The 27,077-nt window shown below is 42.3% G+C and overlaps 1 protein-coding gene across 1 annotated transcript in view; it reads left to right on the top strand.

The window, feature by feature from the left end:
* The window catches only part of STK32B (serine/threonine kinase 32B), a 283,372-nt gene that overhangs the window by 192,355 nt on the left and 63,940 nt on the right, over nucleotides 1-27,077 (top strand). The window contains exons 5-6 of the mRNA XM_032792001.1: nucleotides 2,423-2,460; nucleotides 13,527-13,616. Of these exons, the coding sequence (XP_032647892.1) occupies nucleotides 2,423-2,460; nucleotides 13,527-13,616 (128 nt within the window). The remainder of the gene's footprint in view (nucleotides 1-2,422; nucleotides 2,461-13,526; nucleotides 13,617-27,077) is intronic.

The raw sequence follows: 27,077 nt of genomic DNA on the forward strand, positions 1-27,077 counted from the left end.
TTGCGCTATGCTTTACTCATACACTTAGATATATTTGACCAGATTATTTATTTTTCAAGAGCTGATTCACTTTGGTCTGTTGGAGATAAATGTTCCAGGTACTGAATACCCAGTAACAATAACTGCATGTTTTTCTAGTGGTTTTGGCTAGCTCATGCCTTGTCCTTGCTTTAAATGCATTTCTTTCCAGACAGAGAGGTGGTGTGTATGTATCACAGTTCCATAGGTTTTGACTGATTAGATTGCTCTCCAGAATAAGACATAACCCAGGGTAACCTGCCCCAAGGCTGTAGCCGCACACTGCCTTGCCTCAGAATAGAAAGAATAAAATAAATGGAGCAGGTGTTATAGTAGTTCCCCCAGATGGGAAAAAACCTTGTCTACAGTATATGTGGATATGTGGTTGTCATGTGTAAACCACTCACTGAATTTGTCTCAGGTAGATTAGCATAGTTCTAATTTTATCATTTGACTGCTTCAGAACATTACAGATATACCCACCAAGTAGAACACATCTGTTGTCGGGCAATGTACAGCATGAACATTGGATTTGCCAGACTAGATCCAATTTCTTTTAATATAATATTTTGTGTTTACATAATAATAAATATTTAATGCTTATAAACCATTTCTGATATTTATCTCATTCTTAAAATTCACAAAAACTAAAATTTAAAAAGGATTGAGTTTCTGATAACTAAACTCTTGGGTACCTTTTTGCATTGTCATGAAAAACTATCATAGATTATGAAGCAGAATTCCCATTTTATTAATTTTATAGAACTCTGATCCAATCTTACTCCCACTGAAGCCATGTTGAGTTTTTCTATTTATCTCAATAGGAGCAGGATCAAGTGCTTAAGCTGTATTTCCTGAAATGAGAAATTCAGTTAAGATCTTTTAAATTATATCACTAATGCTACTAAACTCTGCTTCATTATTAAATAAAAAGCTGTAGCCTGCAAGACCGAAGCGGAAGTATCTTTACTCACTTGAGATGTGAAGGATCAGGCTCTAAATATGAAAATATAGCAGACTGTGAGAATATTTGGGTAAATATAACAGCATATACTGTCTAAACAATTTTAATTGATCCGTTACCTATTCCATGTTTCTTTTGAAGTGTTTAATTTGGCTATCTTTAAAGCAAAGACTTGAGAATTAATGTATGTATATATTTTGATTAACAAAATATAAGGACGAATAATAAATTAGAAAAAGTAAAATAAAAATGGTTGTATGACAGCAGAGACAAAGTTTAAGTAAATTACCTGACGGGACAGATCTTCAGTCTGTGTACATTGTTGTATCGTCACTGAAATCACCAGAGCTATGACAATTTACAGCAGTTGAGGATCTGCCCCAGGAGGCTTAAGTTTATCTAGAAGTCACAAAGTGGTAAGTTTATTCTGATTGTGTACCATTCTGGGGAGGCAATTTTGATACTAATAGGTATATTCAGTGGCGTGCTGTGACAATTTTAGTAAGGCACACACCAGCTCACTTATATCTTAGGTAGTCCAAAATGGCATCCTCTGTGGAGCATGAACTCGCATATACACTGCATGTGAGGTCACACTGTGCGGATGTTTGTTCTACAAAATGGTATCCTCATGGGCTGGATAGAATCATCCTACAAATCAGATTTGATCTGCAGGTGAAAGTTGGACAATGCACAGAAGGTCAGGCATGCTAAGCCTCCAAACCATGGCCATGCTGTTTCCATGTGCCTCAAAGCTGAAGTAGCAGTTTAGGGGAGCCCTGCAAATGCCAGTGCCTTGGTGCAGAGCCACTGGGACCCTGCCCCCCAGCACTGTCACAGTCCCTTTCATCCCAGGCTTCCCCACACACAACCATGCCCCCCTTAATAACATCCAAATCCCCACTCACCTACTGCTCCATGGAGTAGGTAGCCATGTGAGGAGTTATGGGGATTGGTGGCAAGGGGTGGTTAGGAGGACTGTGTGGCAATGTGGGGGGGACATGGGAGATTAGTGGATAGTGAGAGGGGTGGAGGGGTCATCCATGTCCCCTGTCAATACCCCGTCCATGTCCTCCTTGCTCAGGTCTGTCAAACGAAGACTTCCTAAGACAAACAGGCATCTCCAGCTGCAAATCACCCCCTCTCCCTGCCCGCTGTTATAATGAATAATTCATGTAATCTCTAAAAACTACCTGTTTCAGTGCTAGCTGTGTGAAAATAAAGCCATGTCAAATGGAAGCTAACTGAATCTGCTCAGCATGCCTATTTTCTCAGATCAGTAAAAGGACATCAATAGAATTCTTTGCCTTTGTGTAATGTGTGGTTTCCTTTGGAAGTTTTACTGACCCAGGTCTCCTGCACAGAAGAGAAACACTTTTGAATTTACACACATCCATTCAGTACTGTATATATAATGCACTTCCATTTCTTATTTTACAGAGATATCAAACCTGACAACATACTGCTGGATGAGCACGGTGAGTTCCTAAGATTATTTTATCCCCAACATTTCAATTTCATGGGCTGCACCAATTTCATGGGCTCTGTGATTAGTGTTGTGTGAGTTCATCAGAGAGACTGAGTTCATATGCCAAGTCTGGTCTTTCTCTGCAGCAACTTGTCTGTCAGATTGTCAGCTGTCTTGACAGGCTCCAAGTAGAGTGGTCTTCAGCTATTTGGGTGGACTCCACCCAAACAATTAATAATCACATATTCCATCATGTATTCTTTCCAATATGCCATTCTACGAAGATCGTAGTGTTACCTATTGTCATATGTAATCAGATCTTCAGTTCTGAAGCATTTTTCTCTCGCATAAAAGACACAGGCTGAATGTTTGAGCTTTGATAAGTAACTGGGCCAGCTATGTGTAAAACACTCACATACAGATTAGACTTGTGCTTTGGCAATTTCTGGTATGAGAGTGGCAGACCATTCAAAATGGAACTCTCATCTGCCTCTATTTCCAGTATTGTCAAATCTTTTGATTGCAAATCTGATGACACTTAATGTTCTGGGTTGTTGTTTTTTTAAAGCCTCAGTTCCTGGAATTCTGTAATTATGTGGAAATCTCTATTTTTATTTAAAAATACAAGGACATTTTTAGCCCTCATGTCTGGGGACAGAAGCTGACTCTGAGCATGCTGGGGATGGTGTGGGGGCTCTGGCCGCTGTCACCAGAAGCTGAGTCTGTGGGGGAGCAGCCTGCTGCTGCTGCTGCAGCCAGGTGCTCTCCCAGGCAGCTGCTGTGCTGCACTGGGGAACATCCGGGAGTGGCTCCAGAGCCTGGCTGTCAGGCAAGCAGCCAAACAGCCAGGAGGAGCCAGGCTAGCACAGGAGGAGGACAGAGCCTCCTGCCCAGGTAATGTGGGATGGGGAGAAGGGAATGGGGAGTGTGCGGGGGCCCCAGGCTGGAGATAAGGCAGGGAGAGGAGGAGTCACGTGGAAGGTGACAATGGGAGAGTTCACATGGGGGTGTCACGTGTTCCCCCCCTTAGCTGGTGGCGCCCTTTGTGTCCTTCCTACTAGTCAGCTCTGGCAGGGCTCCTAGGCGCGTGCGGGATGGTACCGGCAGCGGTGGTGAAGGAAGCTGGGCGGACATGTGTAAGCCATGGCAGTGCTGGAAGAGCGTGCCCAGTAGCACTGGCCAAATGTCAGGTGGACCGCGTCTGCATGGGAAGGAGTCCCACTGACTGTTCTGCCCTGGGGCCCAGAATTGCTGTCAGCGGGCTTGATGGTCCATATATCACTTTTGAAGCATAAACTTAAGCTTCTTAAAGATACACATTGTGCTATGGACATTTATTTATATTTTTATTTTTAACATGTTGATTACAGAAGCTGACAACGTTTTTGCAAAGGAATTTAACTTTTAAAATTTCTACTTAGATTTGTTTCTATTTAGAATTTCTTTATTGATGCACCTGAAAGGGCCAATTTCACAGAGCTGAAAACTACTATGAGCCACATCAGCTGGGAGGAAGAATTTAATCAGAAGAATGCGAATGATAATTGGGAATTGTTTTAGAACACTTCATGGGATGCCTGAAAGCCACAACTGAGGAAGATGGCATATTGGTTTAAAAACTGACCAGATTTAGCGGGGAAGTGAAGGCAACTACAGTGGAGTCGCATCATAGGTGCATTTAACTTACACGATTTTTACTATACGTGCTCAGCAAAACAAAACAAAAAAGAGAAAAATAACAATTTAAATACTGTACCTGTAGTGCAGGCAATTCCGCCCGCCATTCCACTCAATGAGCATTTGACTATATGCAATTTTCGCCTTACGTGCTGACTTCAGAACCTAACCCCTGCATAAGATGTGACTCCCCTGTTATAACAAATAAATATACCAAATGGCAATAAAGGGAAGTTGATAATAATGAATATAAATCAGAAGCTAGTAACTGTAGAAAATTGACCAGGGAAGCAAAGGGAGGCAAGGAGAAATTTATGGCCAGCAGAGTTAAGGACTGCAAGAATGAGATTTTTAACCATATTGGGAACAGAAAGTATCCTGACAATGGCATTGCTTTATTACTAGATGGAAATGGTAGAATTATCAATAATAGAATCATAGAATATCAGGGTTGGAAGGGACCTTAGGAGGTCATCTAGTCCATAATGCAGAATATGGAAATATATCTATCTCATAGAACTGGAAAGGACCCTGAAAGGTCATTGAGTCCAGTTCCCTGCCTTCACTAGCAGAACCAAGTACTGATTTTGCCCCAGATCCCTAAGTGGCCCCCTCAAGGATTGAACTTGCAACTGTGGGTTTAGCAGGCCAATGCTCAAACCACTGAGCTATCCCTTCCCCCAAAAAGGCAGAAGTGTTCATAAATATTTATTTGGAAAAAAATAGATGACATAGTCTCATATGATAAAAACACTCTTTCCATTCCACTAATGTTTCAGGAGGATGTTAAACAGCAGCTACTAAAGTTAGACATTTTAAAATTAGCAGGTTCAGATAACTTGTTTCCAAGAGTTTTAAAAGAGCTGTCTGAGTAGATCACTGGACCATTAACACTGATTTTCAATAAGTATTGGAACATGGGGGAAGTTCCAGAAAACCAAAAGAAAGATAATGTTGTGCCAAAAGACAAACAGGATGATCCAGATAATTATAGGAGTGTCAGACTGTGATGAGGATGTTCACACCACACCAACCTTGATGGGTTTAAAGTGGTTCGGAAAGGCAAATTAACTTTACAGGAAACACCTGAGGGAAGACTTAGGCTTGACTGACACTAATTGATGATGAAGCCCAGGCTGAGCTTGTAGAAAGTCAGAAAGGGAGAGCAGAAGGGGACTGTAGTGTGGAATTCTGTAATCATTCTCTGGCCTTCTGAGGAGAGAGGGAGACGATGCAGGAAGGAGGGGGGGGGGGCACAGAAAACTGAGATCCTGACCCTGATGGAAGGGGTTTACTCAGAAGAGTGGCAAAGAAAGTTGCTGGAGCAGGAGACGGCCCAGGAAAATGGCAGAAAGATTTGAGATGGTACAGACCTTGGCTGCTGATTGTAGGATCCCTGGGCTGGAACCCAGAGTACCGGGTGGGCCCAGTATCGTTTACCAGTCGATAGGAAATTGGCACAGTCTTGAACAGGAAGATTATCTGGATTGGCACTGGGACAACTGGTCTGGTGAGACTTTTGTTACCCTTGGAAGGGGAAAATAGTGACCCAGCCAGAGGACCAAGCCACAAGCAGGAAGCACTGTGACTCCTAGAGAGCACAATGCCCACAGCACAAGTGACAAAAGGAAGGTAGCATCAGGCTGGGTCGAGCTAATCTCCATACTCAACCACAAAGAGGTGCCTTAATAATTTACTTGTTAGTAAGGCAGCAGATAGTAATATAACTGTGTATGTTTCGGTCTTGGCTCTTACAACAACCCCCAGCAACAAATGTAGCCCATTACACAGGCTGACATCAGTCCAGGCTAAGCTAATGGAGTGGCTGATGCATGACTCAATTAATAAAGAATTAAAGGAATGTAATGCAATAAATGCCACTCAACATTTGTTTAAGAAAAATAGATCCTGTCAAACTAACTAGATACCCTTTTTGATGAATTTACAAGTTTGGCTGATAAAACTAGTATTGTTTATGCAATAGACTTAGACTTCTGTAAGGCATTTCACTTGGTACTGTATAATATTTTGATTAATAATCATAATATCATCAAATTGACATGGTACACCTTAAATGGATTAAAACCTAGCTACCCAATAGGTCTCAATATGTAACTCTAAACAGGGAATCATTATCATCAAGCAGGTGTGTTTCTAGTGGGGTCCTGCAGGGATTGTTTCTTAGCCCTCTGCACACTGCCCCCAGCCCGAGCACTGCCTCTGCAGCTCCCATTGGCCAGAAACAGTGGCCAATGGGAGCTGCAGGGGCAGCAACTGTAGGCGAAGGCAGCTTGCAGAGCTGCCTGCCACGCCTCCACCAAAGAGCAGTCAGGACAGGTCGCTGCTTGTGGGAAGCCACCCATGTGAGCAGCTCCTGGATCCAGCACCCTGCACTCGTTCCCATGCCCCAAGCCTGCCCCCTCACCCAAATTCCTTCCCAGAGCCCTCCCCAACCCCCTGTCGGTCCCACGCCAACCAAACTATAAACCGGACTTTCAATGAAGATCAGAAATGTCAGTTTATGTAGCTTTCTGGATGGTGAAGTGCTGGATAAAACAGCTTTTCCTATATTAATTTAACAAAGAGAAGACTGAGAAGTGACTTGATTACAATCTATAAATGCCTACATGGGGAACAAATATTTAATGATGGTTTCTTCAATCTAGCAGAGAAAGGTATAAAACAATCCCCAATGGTTGACAGTCAAAGCTAGACAAATTCAGATTGGAAATAAGGAACACATTTTTAATAGTGGGTCATGGCGGATTCTCCATCATAGCAGATTTTTAAATCAAGATTGGAATTTTTTCTAAAAGATATGCTCTAGGAATTATTTTGGGGAAGTTCTATGGCTCATGTTCTACAGGAGGTCAGACTAGATGATCACAGTGGTCCCTTCTAGCCTTGGAATCTATGAAATCTGTATATTTTAAGACAGTTTATGACTTACCTTCTAGTCACATAGGCCTTCATCAATGGTCCTCTCTTTTTTACTATTTTTTCCAGAAGCTGGGAATGGGTGACAGGGAATGGATCACTTGATGATTCCCTGTTCTGTTCATTCCCTCTGACACACCTGGCATTGGCTGTCAGAGGATAGGATACTGGACTAGATGGACCTTTGGTCTGACCCACTGTGCCTGTTCTTATGTTCCACATCTTTATCATTTCATGGTCTCATGCATTCACATGGGTTAAGGTATCATTTCTTTATTATTGACTCTCAGACCTACTTCTACACCTTGGATCTGTTTTGCACTGTCCAATTTTACAGCTCTCACTGTCCAGAAACAAGCAATGTAGATATATTGTTTGGTACAATATTGTACATAATATCTGTAATAGGTGCCAGGATACAATGTTTGATAATTTTTTTTCACAATTACTCTGAATATTCTCTTATTTTTGTTCAAAATGTCATCTAAAAGTCATTTTAGACAGAAGTTATGAAGCTAGACTAAAAAAAGGGTCACTGTGTTCTTAACTTTTTGAACCAATATGAAAAATTCTAGACTTCACATTTCAACATTTTTCTTCATTACTTTTCGTGTATGTGACTGCTGTAGCTACGTGAAAGATTCATAGAGTATTCAGGACTGGCGCAAGAGCTTTTCGTGCCCTAGGCGCATGGCCATTTCACCGCCCCGCGCGCCGCTCCCGCGGCTCTGGCGGAGCTGCTGCAGCCATTTCTGCAGAGGGTCCGTTGGTCCGGGGCTCCGGTGGAGCTGCCGCAGCCGTGCTTGCGAGAGGTCCACTGGAGCTGCTCGGGACCAGTGGACCGTCCGCAGGCACGACTGTGGCAGGTCCACTGGAGCGGCCTGCGGGCCCCTCCCCCCCCGGCAAAATGCCGCCCCCCGAAAATCCTGGCGCCCTAGGCAATTGCCTAGTTTGCCTCAATGGAAGCGCAGGCCCTGAGAGTATTGTATCTTTCACGGCACCGGGATACAGTGCAATGGGATAACATTCTTTGGGATGATACAGACTGCTATTCCCAGGATATGTCTACACTGTGGGATTATTCCGATTTTACAGAAACCGTTTTTTTAAAACAGATTGTATAAAGTCGAGTGCACGCGGCCACACTAAGCATATTAATTCAGCAGTGTGCATCCATGTACCGAGGCTAGCGTAGATTTCTGGAGCATTGCACTGTGGGTAGCTATCCCATAGTTCCTGCAGTCTCCCCTGCCCATTGGAATTCTGGGTTGAGATCCCAATGCATGATGGGGCCAAAACAATGTCGCGGGTGATTCTGGGTAAATGTCGTCACTCAATCCTTCCTCCATGAAAGCAACGGCAGACAATCATTTTACGCCCTTTTTCCCTGGATTGCCCTGGCAGATGCCATAGCATGGCAACCATGGAGCCCGTTTAGCTTTTTGTCACTGTCACTGTATGTGTACTGGATGCTGCTGACAGATACTTCAGTGCTACACAGCAGCATTCATTCGCCTTTGCAAGGTATCAGAGACGGTTACCAGCCCTATATCACCATCTGCAATTGGAAATTGGCGATGATAGTTATCAATCATTTTGTACCATCTGCTGCTATCATGGGTGCTCCTGGCTGGCCTCGCTGAGGTTGGCCAGGGTCGCATGGACAAAAATGGGAATGACTACCCAGGTCATTCCCTTCTTTATGTTTTGTGTAAAAATAGAGTCAGTCCTGCCTAGTATATGGAGCAAGTCTACTAGAGAACCAGAGAGACAAACAGCCGCTCTGGGTCAGAGCCCCAGACATCCCACAGAAATGATGAGCTGCATGCCATTCTGGGGGGTGCCCCTGCAACAATCCCACCCGTTGCTTCCCTCCTCTGCCAACCCTCCTCGGCTACTGTGGCAGTTATCCCCCCATTTGTGTGATGAAGTAATAAAGAATGCAAGAATGAGAAACACTGATTTTTTTAGTGAGATAAAATGAGGGGGAGGCAGCCTCCTGCTGCTATGATAGTCCAGGCAGTACAGAATCTTCATTAGACATGAAGGGGGGCAATGAGATGCTCAGCCTCCAGTTGCTATGATGAGGACAGTTTTCAATCCTTTTGTACCGTCTGCCAGGAATGACCGGGAGTCATTTCCATTTTTGTCCAGGCGCCTCCGGCCGACCTCACCGAGGCCAGCCAGGAGCACTCACGAGATGATGAGGACGGTTTCCAACCCTTTTGTACCCTCTGCCATCAGGAAAGGAAGGGGAGGGGATGCTGCTGTTCAGCACCGCAGCACCGAGTCTACCAGCAGCATGCAGTAGACATACAGTGACATTGAAAAAAGGCGAGAAACGATTTTTTTCTCTTTTCTTTCATGGGAGGGGAGGGGGTTAAATTGACGACATATACCCTGAACCACCTGGGACAATGTTTTTGACCCTTCAGGCACTGGGAGCTCAGCCAAGAATGCAAATGCTTTTCGGAGACTGCAGGGACTGTGGGATAGCTGGAGTCCTCAGTCCCCTCTCCGTCCCTCCATAAGCGTCCATTTGATTCTTTGGCTTTCCATTACACTTGTCACGCAGCACTGTGTTGAGCCCCTGGTGTGGCCTCTGTCTGGAGATTTTTTCAAATGCTTTGGCATTTCGTCTTCTAGAACAGAGCTCTGACAGAACAGGTTTGTCTCCCCATAAAGCGATCAGATCCAGTATCTCCTGTCCATGCTGATCAGCGCTCCACGCTGGGCAAACAGGAAATGAAATTCAAAAGTTTACAAGGCTTTTCCTGTCTACTTGGCCAGTGCATCCGACTCCAGATTGCTGTCCAGAGCGGTCACAATGGTGCATTGTGGGATAGCTCCTGGAGGCCAATACCATCGAATTGCAGCCACACTAACCCTAATGTGAAATGGTAATACCGATTTGAGCACTACTCCCCTCATCGAGGAGGAGTACAGATATCGATATTAAGAGCCCTTTATATTGAAATAAAGGGCTTCATTGTATGGACGGTTGCATGGTTACTTCGGTTTAACGCTGCTAAATTCGGTATAAACGCATAGTGTAGACCAGGCCCCAGCAACCAACTGTGTGGGCCAATGCAGAAAAGAGAGAGAATCATGGCCTCAGCTGCTTCTTACTCCCTCTGAGGCAATTATCATCTTTGAAGAGGCAGAGAAGGAAGGGAGTCCAGGGGCTCAGATTGACCCAGGCACTTATGCCTGGTTTCCACACAAGTGCCAGGCAAAACTAGTCCTTGCTGTCTGTAAGCACTTGAGATCCCCTGCTGAGAAGTGCCATACGTATGCATGGGCAATGTTACTGCTTTTGTATCAGTAGCAAGATGTAAAGAAATTAGGAAAAATACATCTTCCTGGTTTTTCTCCTTATGAAGACATGTCTGCTACATGATATCCACAACTGTGTAGACCACTGATACAGTAGGTGGGGTGTTGTTTTAGCTTTGTTAAATGAAAAATAAATATAATAAATGAAAGAAAACAATGCAGCATAAAAGTGGGAATTTTAATTGTAAATCAAATATTTGCATCAGTCTGGGTGGGTATTATGTGATAGATATTCTGTGACAGGTCATCAGGCTGGCACTCTAACAGGGACAATCACTGGTGATGCTATCATTTGAGTCACAGAGCTCAATATTTATCTGCCAAAGAAATAATGAGGATATTATTCTGGAGCAATCCATGTTGTTTTTCATTCCACTGTGCATTTTGAAATGCTTATAGCTATTGCCATTAGGAGCACAAGATTGGCAAGCTGGTTGTACGAAATATGATTATCTTTTTCAGTAAGGCATTCCCCATAGTCTTTAACTGCAGAAATGAACTGGCTATGTGTGGTGCTGAGTACCAGAACTCAGAGCAACTCATTCACTACACACTCAACGAATGCAGGGTTCCTAAAGACAACAGCCTCCTTCACTATACAACTCTGATTCAGCCCCAGAATGAAGTCCATCCTGTGCACTGAATGAGAGAGGGGTTCTGTGGAAAAAATAGTATGTGATCATGTAATTAAAGACTGTCCCATAATTGACAAACGAGGAGGCCAAATTAAAGTTGCACATGTAACCTGAATTCTGGCATCTTCCTAACTTTTCAATGTTTGACTTTCAACCTTAACATTAATAAAATGTAGTTTTTGTTTGTGTCTAATCTTATGTAAACTCTTTGGGACCAGGACCATTACTTTTCTGTTTGTACTGTACCTAGCACAATGGAACTCTGATCCATAACTGGGGCCCCAAGGCACTACTTTAATACAAATCAATAATATATCAATCTTCTTTTTATTTTGTGCACATTATCCAAAGCATCTGAGCACCTGACTGTCCATGGCCCATTGGGAGCTCACACCCTACCACAGCTGGGGGGGGGGAATGCTAAACAACATTGGAAAACTGCACAGGTAGAGATTATCCAAGTTAAGTGGGGATTTCAGTGCTCAATTCCAATTAATTTAAATGGAAGCTTTGAAAATTTCAGCTGTAGTTTTTACCCTTGGTAACTGATAAGTTATCATGCTTTGAAATAGTCACTGAACCATCAAACTAGATCATCATAGGCTATTTGACAAATACACTGGAATGCTTTCAGCATCATACACATTTGGGGACAAACTGCTGCTGAATACTGTTGTGGATTCAGTGGTTAGGGCCTTAATTTTGCACTTACAAAGAAAATTTTCTTTGTAAAAGAAAATTACTATGAAGCTTTAAGATGAATCCTAACATAATTCATTTGTGTTTTACGCTAGTCAATTAAGTAGATAGTACTAGATTTCTAATATTGTTATAGAGTAATGAAGGTGGTGATAATTTAGGAACAGCTTACTGTACAGTGACTGTGAATTATTTTCAGCACTTTTCTAAAATTCTGATCCAAATGGATAGGTGTTAATGGTTAGTTGGGGTAGCTCTCTTTACACCTCCACCTATGTTGTGGCACAGACAGGTGCGATCCTAAACAGCATAATGCCTATGCTACTTTTTGCTTCACAATGTAAAAGCAACACAAAAAAATGAAGCCAGTGACAGCTTGTGGCCTTGTCTTCACCTACAGCTCTACAGAGGCACAGCTGCATCAGTGCAACCTCAGTGCTTTAGTGAAGATACTCCTAGGCCAACAGAAGAGCTTTTCCCATCGGTGTAGTTATTCCATCTCCCTGAGAGGTGGTAGCTATGTTGATGGAAGAGCTGTCCCGTCAACACAGCACTATCTACACTTGGGGTTAGGTCAGTATAACCACGTCGCTCGGGGGGTGGATTTTTCACACTCCTGAGCGACGTAATTATACTGATATAGGTCTATAGTGTAGACATGGCCTAAGCCTATGTGACCTATGCAATCATATAGGGCTCCTGGGAGGGTAGAACCCTGTGCTATATGTGTCAGTCCAGCCTGGCAGCCAACTATAATGTTGTTGTCATTCTCATTCAGTGTCTCGTGATTTTAGCATCAGAAGTCCATTACAGAGTTAGTATTCCCTACTTCCCTCAGCCCCACAGCTACATGTTAGCTCTGCTTCCTGGCTTGTTCTCCCTCCATTTTGTCTGCCCCAGCATGTTCCAATGATGCCAGTAGTCAACAGGCATGTCCACAAAGTCTGCTGGGGCACACACGGTAGGAGACAAGGCATCAGCCAGATGAATGGGGCTGAGTCAGCCACAACGTGCAGTGATCTGTGTTACTGGAAAACTTAGTGGTGGCAGGTTTGGACCATCCAACTCAATTTATTATGTTCAAATCAGAATGGTGAGTGAGAGTATGAGAGCACCTGCCTACTTCCGCTACATACCCTTTGTCCTACACCCTGCTGTCAAATAACTGGTCATTTGGTGCCTGTCTATTGGCTTGACATGCACTCCTGCCAGTCTGAATCTTATTTTATAGTTACTGAATCAGAAACAAATGGAATTTTCTTGTATAGCCGCTTTCTTCCTGGCTTCCTCCTTGCCTGGGGAAACTCAGAAAAGGACCAGGCTGAAGAGATCACTATAATCTGAAGAGAATATGAAGGTAGAGAGGAGCCACAAATACATGAAGGTGTTGGTGATGGGACTGGTTACAGGTGGGAAAGGTACCCATATATCTCCACAGAGGGCCCCACAAAACCTAGGGCTGTTCCTGAACAAAGCTACTGCCTCTGAAAAAATGTTGTCAGTACCAGCCATGGTAGAAGCAGGAACAGAGGTACCACTAAATAGAGTTTAGCACTGGGAACCATCCACAAACAAGAGAGCTGGGCCCTCTGATACCTAAAGAGCAGCACAAGGGTGGCAACAGTTGCATTCCATTGTTTTCCAACTACCTGGGCAGACAATTTAGTTTTTATTAGGAGGCACCAATCTTCCATTTCATTTCTTTGCATTATTATCTAAATATAAATGGTGCTGGGACGATTCATGTGCTGTTTTAAGTTCTATTTATACTTTTTGTTTCATTTAATTTCAGGGCATGTTCACATCACTGACTTTAACATAGCGACTGTAGTCAAAGGATCAGAAAAGGCTTCCTCTATGGCTGGCACTAAGCCCTATATGGGTAAGTTTTAAAGACCATTGTAAAAATACATACAGCATATTTCAAAGAAGTGTGTCTAAAGAAGGATGTTCTGTTGTGCATGTATGATAACGCTAAGCAACTTGTGACGTTGCACCTGTTTTAGTGCAACTTGTAGCTGCTTTCGTGCAACCGGAAATGCGTAAAGCATGTAGAAATTGAGGACGAGTATGGTTTTGCAAAACTTTTACTCAGCAGTGGCTTTGGTTCAGACCAACGTCTCATTTCATCTGAATCCCCCAAGTTTGAAGATATGGATAAATGACTATACTTTTGTTCCTATTTCCACCGTTTGGGAATATCAGCTTTAAACACTTTCAGCACTTGTTCATGTGTTTTACTGAGTTGGAGCCTTACTGAGTATCTCAAGAGCATGGCTGCTGATTATGGCCCCAATCCAGTGTGACAAAGTCAGACCTGACAGCTGTAAGAGAGTGGTGGAACGCAGGTATATCAGCCCTAAAGTGGTGAATGCCCTTTTGCCCATGAACTGAAAAAACAGTTACCTAAGGTTAATTAGAGACACCTGAGTCCAATTAAGGGCTGCCAGCCATAGGTGGCGCATGAACTGCTGGATGGGGGAGGCTAGGCCCCAACCCCAGACCTTCCCTCTGCGGTCCCCCCCCTTTCACACCACCCGCTGAACCCCAAAGTCCCCACCACCACCACAGCCATTGGCCCCTACCACAGGCTAGTGCCCCCAACCCCAGAGCGCCGGTGTGGCCACAGCCTTCCCAGCACTGTGAGGGCCCCAGAGTGACGGGAGGGCCGGTGGCAAGGCCACATCCTCCCCAGCCCCAGAACGACAGGAGGGCGAGTGGCGCAGCCATAGAGAGACTGGAGGGGAAGCAGGAGGGGGGAGTCAGGGGGGCAGAGTGGGGGAAGGGCCATCCCTGGCTGTTTGGAGAGGCACAGCTTCCCCCAGCCTATGATACCTTCCTAGGTGGAAGGCCGTTCTTCTCTCCTTAGGGGAAACAATCAAGTTAATTTCTGTTTGGGGAAGGGTCAGCAACCAGAGCCAGTGTAATAAGACATTGGCCCAGGGAGGGGGCAGGGAACTGTATTTCTTTTGTGTTGTGAGTTTAGGGGGTTTTGCTTAAGAGAAGTACTCGTGCATAACCGGAGGCCCACCCTGTAAATACTGAAAAATAAACCAAAGCGAAGAATTAAAAGCTGCCAGAGTAGGACTGATTGACTCCAAGCCCCAACCACCAAAGGGAGAATTTCAAAACAATCTGAGTAACCATTCAGATTTTAGCGCACTCACAAGATTTATATTTAAAACACACAAAATTGTGGGGATGGACTCTGTTTAGCTCTGTTTCTATATTGGGGCATGGACACTGTAAAAAATGTACACTTTCTTAAATACTGTTTTTAATTTGGGTCCTCCAAAGATTTCATGAGTGTCATGCACTACCTTGAGAAAACTTTCTGAGTTGATTGAAAACTTGATTGAGACTATTATAAACCACATCACATCAGTAGTTTGATCTCAAGCTCTGAGAAAAAAAAATAAAAACCCAAAACACACACACACAACCCCCTCTCTGAAACTGTATCTTATATCTCCAGAACACTGGTGGGCAGCCTGAGGCTTGTGGGAGCTGCGGGAGGCAGTGTGGGCCACAGGGACATGCTTGCCACCGTTTCCTGCAGGTCCTATTGGCTGGGAATGGCGAACCACAGCCACTGGGAGCTGTGGCCGGCAATGTAAATGTAAACAAACTGTCTGGCGACCTGCCAGTGGATTACCCTGATGGGCCACATGTGGCCCAAGGGCCGCAGGTTGCCCACCACTGCTCCAGCATCTGTGCCTCAAATGACTCCAACTTTGGGTCACTAGCCCCACACTGCAACTTCTTAAGGAACATGAACTTTCAAAGAAATACAGCTAAGCATGTCAATTTTAGAAGACTTACGGTATGGCTACACTTGAAACTTCAAAGAGCTGCCGAGGGAGCGCTGCCGCAGCAGCTCTTTGAAGTGTGAGTGTGGTCGCAGTGCCAGCGCTGCACGTACTCCACATCCTCATGGGGTTTAGCTTGCAGCGCTGGGAGCCACGCTCCCAGTGCTGCGGCACTGTTTACACTGTATCTTGCAGCGCTCAGCGGGGTGTTTTTTTTCACACCCCTGAGCGAGAAAGTTGCAGCGCTGTAAAGCGCCAGTGTAGCCAAGACCCCAGAAAGGTCCATCGTTAAACAGATGTCGTGAAGCAACCTTAACTTATAGTGGTGCTCCCATGCCACTATAATGCACAAATTATTGTTACTTAAATTCTTCAGCAACACTCCTGAATACTGGAGATTCTTCAGAGGACTCAGATAAATGAAAAATGGGGAGGAGGGTTATTCATTTAAATGTGAAAATGAATAAAACAATAACTGTATTAATTATTTAATTAATGTTTAATTTTGTATTTAATTAAATGAATTTTATGATATCCTTAAATTTTTAATCTTCAGTGGGCTGCAGAAATTTATATTGAAAATGCACAACTGTTATACAAGTTGTTAGATGAAAGTGGGAGGTTTGGGTATTTGGTTAGGGGACAGGTGGGATTTTAGCTCCAGTATGATGTGGCAAATTATCTGGGTGTGTAGAATAAACGCATTGTGTGGATGTTCAAATTATCTGCAGTGAATTGGTTAAAAGTATGGATACTGAAATGTACATGATTAGATTCCAATGAGATGAATAGGAGACTGAGCACCTCTTGGAGCTTGTTTCAGGCTGTCTGCATGCTCAGGCAGACCGCACTTCCTGAGCTCATACTTGGTTCATGTTTGGAAGTGTTTCTTCACATAAGAGCTAGAAACATAACTTTTCAAATTTGGATTCTGCAAGACAATTTTGCAGTAAAGGATGAGTACACGGGGTTCTGCTGTAGCTTATTGACTGCTACTCTAGGGGCCAGCTTGTGCATTTAAACCAGTGGCCTGCACTAACCGCTGTCTCCTGAAAATTCCAAGAATGCAGGAGGAGCAACATATGCTCTTCCCTATAGTTGGCACAATCCATAGACCAGTGCAGGAGGAGGCAAAATGCCTCCCAACCCCCTCTAAGGCAGCTAGTGATGATAGCTAGGAGCATTTCTTGTATTCAGAGATGCACTTGATAATACAAATAATAATAATAACGGCTGCAATTATGGTTAGGCCCCATTTCATACACCCTTCCCCTTGTGCCCAGTGCAGGGGCTGGCCACATCAGTATCTAAAGAAATTCTTCCTAAATCTCTTAATTATCCTGTTCCCTTATCATTCTGCCTCTTCTTTAATTTAACATTAAGATAAATAGCATTGGTATCCTCTCTTTTCTATTCCTTTCAGAATTTAGTTCAATTACACAGCAGTGAGGCTAGGGCCTCCTTCTCCCTGACCTCCCCCCTCCTCCCAAAATAAAACCACCAGAAAAACCTCAATACAAAAGAAATTGCAAGAGAAAAATGCTATCTCTAGCCCTTTACCTAGAGATAATCAATCCCCTCCATCATCCTGCTTTCCTTCTACTGTATCTTCCCCATTTCTTGGAAATACCAAAATATAGCAAAAGCCACAAGTTCAAAGTCTTCACTACTCTGCCTGTCAGAGGAGTTTCAAGCCTTGGATTCATTTGTAAATGTGAGAGAGCATTTTTTGCATAGCCTGTAGGGCTTTTTGAACTGTTAAAATTATCTGTTTCAGTGTGAGAAGTGAGGAGTGTGGATGCTCTGCAGTTTATGATGGATATCAAGGCTGCAAAAAAACACTACTATTGCCAGACAGGGCCTGATCCTGATCTCACTTGTGCTGGTTTTGCCTTTGTAACTTCATTGAGTTTGCTTGATATACTCCTGATTTATGTGGGTTATGTCAGAGGAAAATCAGACCCTTAGCAAAATGCAAACAATTAATTGCAATGTTGGTATCAAAGTTCTAGTTTTTATTTGTGCTAGTTATTTGAAACAAAGATATTTTCTAAGAAGTTCATAGACTGTCTGCCACAGACTTTCTATATAACCTTGGGCAAGCCACTTACACCAGGTCTAAACGAGGAGAAGAGGCCATGCTTTAAAACATGGTGGGGAACATGCTTTAACATAATTTTAAACAGGACTTTGCACCTAGTATAGACCAGGTAAGTTGTGTGTTTAAAATGTGTTAGCTGGTTGTGGTCAATTCTGGTTGAGGTCAATGCACTTTAGAACATAGCCTATTTTCTCAGTCTAGACATTGCCTTAGCATCTGATTCTGCAGCATTAGCTTAGTACAACTTCATGCAATGGTTTCAGAATCTGGCCCTAAACTTCTTTGTGCGTTTCCCTATCTATAAAATAATGCCTTTTTATTCACTGGAGCAGATCCCAAGAAGCACACTGCACCTCTGCCTCAGGGATTGTCCTGACTACCTACCAATCCATTTCAAAGAACAAATAAATGTTTTTGTTCATAAAGCCACATTCGATTGAAACTTCAGCTATTTTAGACAGTCTCTCCCTGTATTTTACCCCTGCTGATGTTTTCAGGTGATCTTCATGAATAGACACAAGTAAAACACATTGCAATTGAAACCCCCATTTAAACTTTGCAATTTCCTAGAACTCTTTACTAAGCCTGTAGGGCAGGGGTCGGCAGCCTTTCAGAACTGGTGTGCCAAGTCTTCATTTATTCATTCAGATTTAAGGTGTCGCAACCGCCTAGTTGGCCTAAATGGTAGCACCGGCCCTGTTCCCAAATGTATATTAGAAATCATGTTTCTCACCTACTGCTGAGTTTTTGAAAAAATTAGTTCCAAATCTCCTATATCAGGTGTAGCTTGAGGGTGCTGATAGGAAAAACAATCACTATAATTTTTTATTGTCAGAACACCTCTCAGAAAATGCATAGGCTTGCAGGCTGTCGTTCCCCTCTTCTCTGGCAGTCACTGGAGAAGGTCACTTCATATGTCAGATCTTTTATTTAAGGGCTGGCTTTTGACAGACATATCTGCTATCAACAACTAACTGAAATGTTTTAGTGACATGGGTCACATGAAACCTGCACTGTGAATATCTGGGAGGAAAATAAGAGTGTGATGATCCTTATCAGAGAGATGTATTTCTTGTAAGGTCACTGTCCTAAGTCTACAGCTGGAATATGACTTTTGTTTTTACTTCCTTCAGGTGATTACTTGGTCTTGAGTGTGCTTTAAAAGTTTTGGAATTTCAGGAAGAAAGATGCTGTGCAACTGCTAGGCATTTCCAGAACTAACAGAGCTTTCTGAGCAACAGAAGGTGGTTCTGGACCACATTTTAAAGAGAAAGGAGTTAAGGACTGTCATAAATAGATAGCTAAGGGTTAATATTTCTTTTACCTGTAAAGGGTTAACAAAGGAAACCAAACACCTGACCAGAGGACCAATCAGGAAACTGGATTTTTCAAAGTCAGGGAGGGAATTTTTGGACTCTGAGTCTTTTGTTTGTCTCTCAGCTATGAGAAGCTTCTTTCTTCTTCTAATCTTCTGCTTCCAACTTGTAAGTACAGGTAGAAAAACAATATAGGCTTTTATGTTGTTTTGGGTGTATTTACATGTGTGTAACTTGCTGGAATGTTTCAAATTGGATATCTTTTTGAATCAGACTGTTTATTCATATTTTTCTTATAAGCAATAGCCCTGTATTGTCATCTTGTTACAGAGAATATGTTTATGTCTTTTTTCTTTCTTTTTTATATAAAGCTTTCTTTTTAAAACCTGTTTGAGTTTTTCTCTGGTTAAGGAGAAAGGAAAGACAGGGGGGAGGGGAAACACTACGCTCTGTGTTTAACTCTCCTAGTGTCCCAGGGCGGGAAGAAGCTAAGGGGGAGGAGAGATAGAATCTCTTCTGTTTCCTTGTATTTGGGGTTTGTCTCTTTGTGGAATAGAGGAGATATGCTTCTTGGTATTGTGATGTAAAGAGATTGCATCAATACTCCCAGGTTAGCCCAGAGAGGAAAGTCTGGGTGGGAGAGAGAGAGGGAAGGGAAGTGGGTTATTTCCCTTTGTTGTAGGCTCAGGGTTTCTGAGTCTTGGGGTCCCTCCAGGGAAGGTTTTGGGGAGACCAGAGGGGGCCAAAACCCTGGAAATTTTGGATGGTGGCAGCGAGATCAGATCCAAGCTGGAGGTAAATGGTAACTGGGATAAAATACAACATGGTTTCACAAAAAATAGATCATGCCAGACAAATCTGATCTCTTTTTTAAGAAGATAACTGATTTTTTAGACAAAGGAAATGCAGTAGATCTCATCTACCTGGACTTCAGTAAGGCATTTGATACAGTTCCATGTGGGAAATGATTAGTTAAATTGGAGAAGATGGGGATTAATATGGTAATTGAAAGGTAGATGAGGAACTGGTTAAAGGAGAGCCTACAATGGGTCATATTGAAAAGTGAACTGTCAGGCTGGAGGGATGTTACTAGTGGAGTTCCTCAGGCATTGATCTTGGGACCGGTCTTATTTAACATTTTCATTAATTACCTTGGCACAAAATGTGGGTGTGTGCTAATAAATTTGCGGATGATGCAAAGTTGGAAAGTATTACCAGTACTGAGGAGGACCAGAATAATATGCAAGAAGATCTGGACAACTTTGAAAACTGGAGTAATAGAAATGGGATGAAATGTAATAGGGCGAAATACAAGGTTATGCACTAGGGACTAACCAAAAAATTTTTTGCTATAAGCTAGGGACATATCAGTTGGAAGCAACAGAGAAGGAGAAAGACCTGGGTGTAATAGCTGATCACAGGATAACTATGAATCGTCAATGTGATGTTGCTGTGAAAAAGGCTAATGCAGTCCTAGGATGCAACAGGCAAGTTAATTCCAGTAGAGACAGGGAAGTGTTAGTACCATTATATCAGGCACTGATGAGACATCATCTGGAATACTGGTACAATTCTTGTCTCCCATGTTTAAACAAGATGAATTAAAACTGGAACAGGCACAGGGAAGAGTTAATAGGATGATCAGGGCAATGGAAAACCTACCTTATGAGAAGAGAGTCAAGGAGCTTGTCTTGTTTAGCCTAACCAAACGAAGGCTGAGGGGAGATATGATTGCTCTCTATAATTACATCACAGGGATAAATATTAGGGAAGGAAAGGAGTTAAAGTGAAGCACCAATGTTGACACAAGAACAAATGAATAGCAAATATTCTCAACCGCCTGAGATGGGACACTAGATGGGAAGGGCTCTGAGTTACAAGAGAGGATTCTTTCCCAGGTGTCTAGCTGGTGGGTCTTACTGACATGCTCAGGGTCCAACTGATTGCCATATTTGGGATCAGGAAGGAATTTTTCCCAAGGTCAAATTGGTAGAGATCCTGGGGGACGGAGTTTTCACCTTTCTCTGCAGCATGAAGTACGGGTCACTTGCAGGTTTGAAGTCGAGTAAATGGTGGATTCTCTGTCACTTGAAGTCTCTTTAAATCATGATTTGAGGACTTCAGTAACTCAGCCAGAGGTTAATTATCTATTACAGGAGTGAGTGAGGTTCTGTGGCCTCCAGTGTGCAGGAGGTCAGACTAGATGATCACAATGGTCCCTTCTGACTTTAAAGTCTATGAATCTATGGGTTATTAACTGTACAAAGTGGCAGTCAGATGTGGGTTGCAGCCAACATTCTCCACATAAAATATCAAATCCTATTATAGGGCATGCCTGTTCATAATATTGATACTACATCCCTCCAATATGTTTGGTTAATTTTTAAAAGTATTAAAATGTGTGAATTATCTTAATTCTATATATCATATATCATTTTATTTATTTTGCATAAACATTAATATTATTTGAGTCTTACAAATCTCTATTTAGTGACTGAACTATAACTGTATGGCAGAGTTTCTACATGTATGTATTCTTTACTTCATGCATTAGAGTTTATAGAGGATAGTTCAGTTCCCACATAGAGGTTTCCTATTGTTTTCTCTTCTGTTTCAGTCATCTGAATAATGCAGCCTGACTTCATTTAATATCAAACTAATAAAATAAATTTCAGGACATAATCCAATTAACAAAATACAGAGCCAATAAAATCTGCAGTAAATTGCCTGGAAAATTCATAGCTAGGTCTAGCTACCTTGCATGCTGGTTATCTCTGATTTCCACAGCTCATTTTAGAGGTCATCGTCAGACTGAATTATGACTTTTCATCTGACAATGTTAGAGAAATTTGGATTTACCAGGAGTCCTGTTCAACATTTAATATACATTGAGTCAGGCATATATTAATAGTGCATAGAAGTACTATCAAAGGCAGAAGAAAGCTGGTTAATTTCTGACATCAACCTTAAACCTTACAGGTAAAGCAAAAATATTGCGTAGGGCTGAATTCTGTTCTGATGTAATTACAATGAGTGAAGTGTAGAACACAGGATGTGAATGTGGTGTGGGATTTTTAAAAAGCATTCAGCACTGGCCGAATTCTGCTCTTACTGAAACTGATGGAGGTTTTTGGCATTTGCTGCTTTGGGAGCTAATTTAGGCCAATGTTTCAGCACTTCTGGAAAGCCCACCCTTGGCTTATAACCTTTAATGGTTTCATTGCTGATCTACCAGTGCTTTTTGGAATGCAAGAAGAAGTCATGATTCCTGCAAGAGCAAGTTAACTTCTGAGTGCTCATCTTCACAAGGGATTGAGCAAGAGCTCCAAGGAGGGTTGGCAGGCAAATAATTATCTCCCTTCTGTAGACAGATTTCTGTGACTTATCTGGGGAGCACAATGGTGTAGTGGAGTAAATGTTGAACTAGGAGTAGGGTACTTGGGTCTAATTCTGGTTCTTCCACTAACTTGTTGTGTGACTTTATGCAAATCAGTTAACCTGTCTAAGTTTCAGTTTCTTCACTTATAAATTGGGGGCAATGACATTTGCCTGCCCCATAAGAATATCGTGAGGCAATAGCAAACTAATGTTTCTGAAATGACAAACTAATTATAATGTTACATAAACCCAATATTATTAACAAAAGTCAGTGGCATAGATGGGAATAGAATTTGGAAGCTCCTGGGTCCGAGCCTTATACTCAATCCACTAGCTCATAATACTCTGCCAGACATTAATGCAAATGATTGCTCAAGCAGCTTGCTAGAAAAGATGTGACAGTTTAACTGCAGTGAGACCTTTGACAACAGAAAATAAGGAGGACACTTAATTATGGATACATTTCATATTCATTAGCCTGAGACTGTTATATGTATTCATTTTAAATGTATAGGACCAACATTCTGTTAGACATCAGCATAATGCTGCCGGATTGAAGCTGGTCTAGAGATTACACACATGCACACTCACACGTACACTAACATATGTACACACACATACACGCACAATTATATTCAGGACAAGTTGTATAGAGGGCAATATTCTAAGAATAGATGCAAGAGAGACTGTATAACTACATTGCAGATTAGTACGGTGCTATAGAATCAGTGTATGTCATATTCAGCTAATTTAATCTAATAAATCTTTGCCGTGATGAAATCATATGAATATATGAGGATTAAAAACTACTGAGGCATATTAACTACTGAGGGTGTGAATAAAGAAACAAAACCCTTCTAAAACAGCCCTTGACCAATCGCTAGAAATTACCAGCATGTTCAGACTTGAAGTACCATGTTACCATGTACCACACACATTTAAGACAGATAATATCATATTGCCTCTATATAAATCCAAGGTACACCCACATCTTGAACACTGCGTGCAGATATGGTCGCCCCATCTTAAAGATGTATTGGACTTGGAAAAGGTTCAGAAAAGGGCAACAAAAATGATAAGGGGTATGGAATGGCTGCCATATGAGAAGAGATTAATAAGACTGGGACTTTCCAGATATGTTATGCTAAAGATCTATAAAATCATGACTGGTGTGGAGAAAGTAAATAAGGAAGTGTTATTTACTCCCTTCTCATACCACAAGAACTAGGGGTCACCAAATGAAATTAATAGGTAGCAGGTTTAAAGCAAACAAAAGGAAGTATTTTTTCACACAATGTACAGTCAACCAGTGGAACTCTTTGCCAGAGGATGTTGTGAAGGCCAATACTATAAAAGGGTTCAAAAAAGAACTAGATAAATTCACGGAGGATAGGTCCATCAATGGCTATTAGCCAGGATGGGTGGGGATGGTATCCCTAGCTTCTGTTTTCCAGTAGCTGGGAATGGGCAATAGGGGATGGATCTCTTGATGATTACCTGTTCTGCTCACTCCCTCTGGGGCACCTGCCATTGGCCACTGTCAGAAGACAGGATACTGGACTAGATGGACCTTTGGTCTGACCCAGTATTGCCATTCTTATGTTCTTATTTCAGCTTTCACATATATTAATAGAACTCAGCCAGGAAGTTAGTCATAATTTAGATTTTTGCTCTTTAGTAACAGATCCATGTTTCACACCCATAGAGCAATGTTGTGAGGACTACCACATTATAGACTTTGATTTTGTCTGTATACAGACTCCATGTTGCTTCCAGATTTGGGGAATCTGGCCAATCCCCTACTGGCCCCATTCCCACCATCCCACCAGGTGGAGAAGGGGCCGGACTTATGGGAGGCAAAAAGGAAAAGTAAACTCTGTGCAGTAGGAGATAAACTGCTACTTACTGTCCAAACAAGTTGATATTTACATTTCCAGTGGAGGGGAAAAGTTGTTTTCTTTCATTTTATTATTTCATTTCATTTTTTAAACTGCTACTCTTCTAAATAGCAAATTACTTGCTACCCTTCTGATTTAATTTCTGCTTTCTATTTAAACCTCAATTGGTAGAATTATTAACCTTCTGTGAGTGAAAATTGATATTGGAGTGCTGCTGTGCAAATGCTGAGAAAGCTGTTAGCATTTCCTCTGAGCATGTACAAATCTGGAGATATTTCAGAAACTAAGTTCCATTTATCCTTTTCATTGAAACTACTGTATTAACCAGTATGGCCCTGCGTCAGCATGGTGTTTAGTCGTGTGTTTAACTTGAAACATGAGTAGCACCAATGACTTCAATTGACTTAGTTAGGCATGTGCTTAAATACCTTGTTGAATTGGGGCATAAGGGCCAGATGTACAAAGTGATTTAGGTGCTGGAAGATACAGAGGGGCATCTAGTTTATTTTATAAAAGTGCCTAAGCAAGTTAGGCACCTAATTCCAATTGAAAGTCCAATGAGAATTAAGTGCCTAATGCACTTAAGCACCTATCTGTAACTTTAGGAATCTAAATCCCTCTACATCTGGCACTAAGGCTCAGATTCACAAAGGTATTTTGTATCAGAGGGATAGCTGTGTTAATCTGTATCCACATAAACAAAGAGGAGTCTGGAGGCACCTTAAAGACTAACAGATTTTTTCGGGCATAAGCTTTCGTGGGTAAAAAACCCACTTTTTCAGATGCACCGAACTCCCATTGATTTCAAGGTGTCTAAATGCTCAAAGGTTTTTAGGTGTTAGTCATCTGGCCTAAGAGCCTTCTGTCATCCTTACTCTGTGAATAGTTCCATTAAAATCAATGGACTACTTTTATAGTAAGGTACTACCCAGCATTTGTAAAGATGGAAAAATCAGGCCTTAAAGCCCCAATGCTGTAAGGTGCACACTGTAGGTGAAACCTTGCTCCCACCTGCAGCCCCACTGGAGTTAGTGGGTCCTATGTGAGCATCAGGATCTGGCCACATATTGCAGGATTAATTCTCACGTGATCTAAAACACATTGAACGTTCTGATATTAAAGCGGCATTATACGAGCACTTTGACTTTAACATTGTTGTTATATGGAGAAGAATGCCCTTTGGATTTTAGATAATAGTTGAAAAAATGTACTCTTTTGGATATGCATTTTATAAAAATAGTGGCTGGTTTCTCAGATCCAATCAAACAAGGATGGCATGAAATCCTGGCCCTGATTGAAGTCAGTGGGAGTTTTGCCATTGACTTTACCAAGGCCAGGATTTCACCCATTGTGAGTAGTTCCAGTTGCTTGATCTGTAGCACCAGTTAAGTAACAAATACTGTAACTCAGAATGCAATTCCCTTTGTCTCCTTTGCCCGCTCCCATCTGGGAATTAAATGTTGAAGTATGGCAGGAACCTGTCATTCAGAAGAGACTTTCAGTGTTCTAGTGGAAATTGTTTTTGATTTGGTCTAACTATGGGACTTTGGAAATGGCACTTTGTGTGTTGGCAGTGAAGTTGATATGAACGTTAGTTCTTTTAGATCATGTTTGGCATAAAGTCGGTTGCACTGCATATATGCAGCGCATGACCCGAGTCTCAATCCTGGCACACTGTGTAAGTACATCAGCATTACATATTTCTTGAAGTGTATGCACCAGCCCAGTGCAAAAGTGTGTATGTGGTAGATGACAGTTTTGTAATCTGTGCATTTGAGGGCCCAATCCAGTTCCCACTGAAATCAGTAGGAGTCTTTTTAGTCACTGCAATGAAACTGCATTGGGTCCTGAAGGAGGCAAGACTCTGCATGTATCATGGTGTACCTTTTAAAGTTACTCATTTTTGTATGATACAGTTAATGAGGCAGGGCTCCTTAGGGCCCTCGGTTTATCTGTATTCACCCTGTAAATTGCAGTTAATATGATGAGAGCTTTCATCTCATTCAGGATTAGACTCTCAGTGCACTTTGTGCAAGATGTGTAATGAGGTGCACAGTGAATGAACGGCTCTTTCATGGGTAGCTCTCTCTTCACCATTGTTCCCTCATTGTGCTTCTCCTTTTTCATTCTGTCTGTGTCTTCAGTTTCTTTATTCTTGCACCGGACCTACTATTTTCTCTCACTCTCCCATTCCTTTCCATCTTATATATGTCTTTGCTTTTCTTCCTCAATATTATATTTCCATCTTTCTCTCCCTCTGCCCAATACCATTTCTTTCCTGGTTCTTCATTCTCTCTTCCTACTAATCTTCTTCCCCTATCTCCACTGCTCCTTCTCCCACACAGAAAATGGGGACCCAAAGAATGGACCAGAGTTTCACTTTTTTCTGCTGTGGCCAAGGGGAGAGGACAATCTGGCAGCAATGTTTAGAATAGAGGGGATAGGTGCTCAGATTTAGCTGTTTGCTGGCAAAAAGAGTGCAAATCAGCATTGCAGCAGAAATCTATGGTGTGGGAGCTGCCCCACATCCTAGTCATTCTGGGCTCCAGCAGGAGGCTGGCTTTGGAGACAAGGGTGGATCTGTGGAGGTCAGACCAGTGCTTCCGTTGCCCAGATTTTGAGGTCCATTAATGCCCCTAGGGTTTGTCTTCGTCTGCATTGTGTCTCCTTTACCACCAGTATGGCCACACTAGAAATGGAGTAATCTCTCTATTAGATGTGTTCCTCTAATGCTGTTTTGTTAAAATGAGGAGGAAGATTGTGTGCTTTCAAATATATTGATTTGTTTTGTCCTCACCCTGTGCTTTTGTTTTGATTGATAGAACACAGAGTCATTGTAAT

The sequence above is a fragment of the Chelonoidis abingdonii genome, chromosome 5 (assembly GCF_003597395.2).
Source record: "Chelonoidis abingdonii isolate Lonesome George chromosome 5, CheloAbing_2.0, whole genome shotgun sequence".
NCBI classification, from domain to species: Eukaryota; Metazoa; Chordata; order Testudines; family Testudinidae; genus Chelonoidis; species Chelonoidis abingdonii.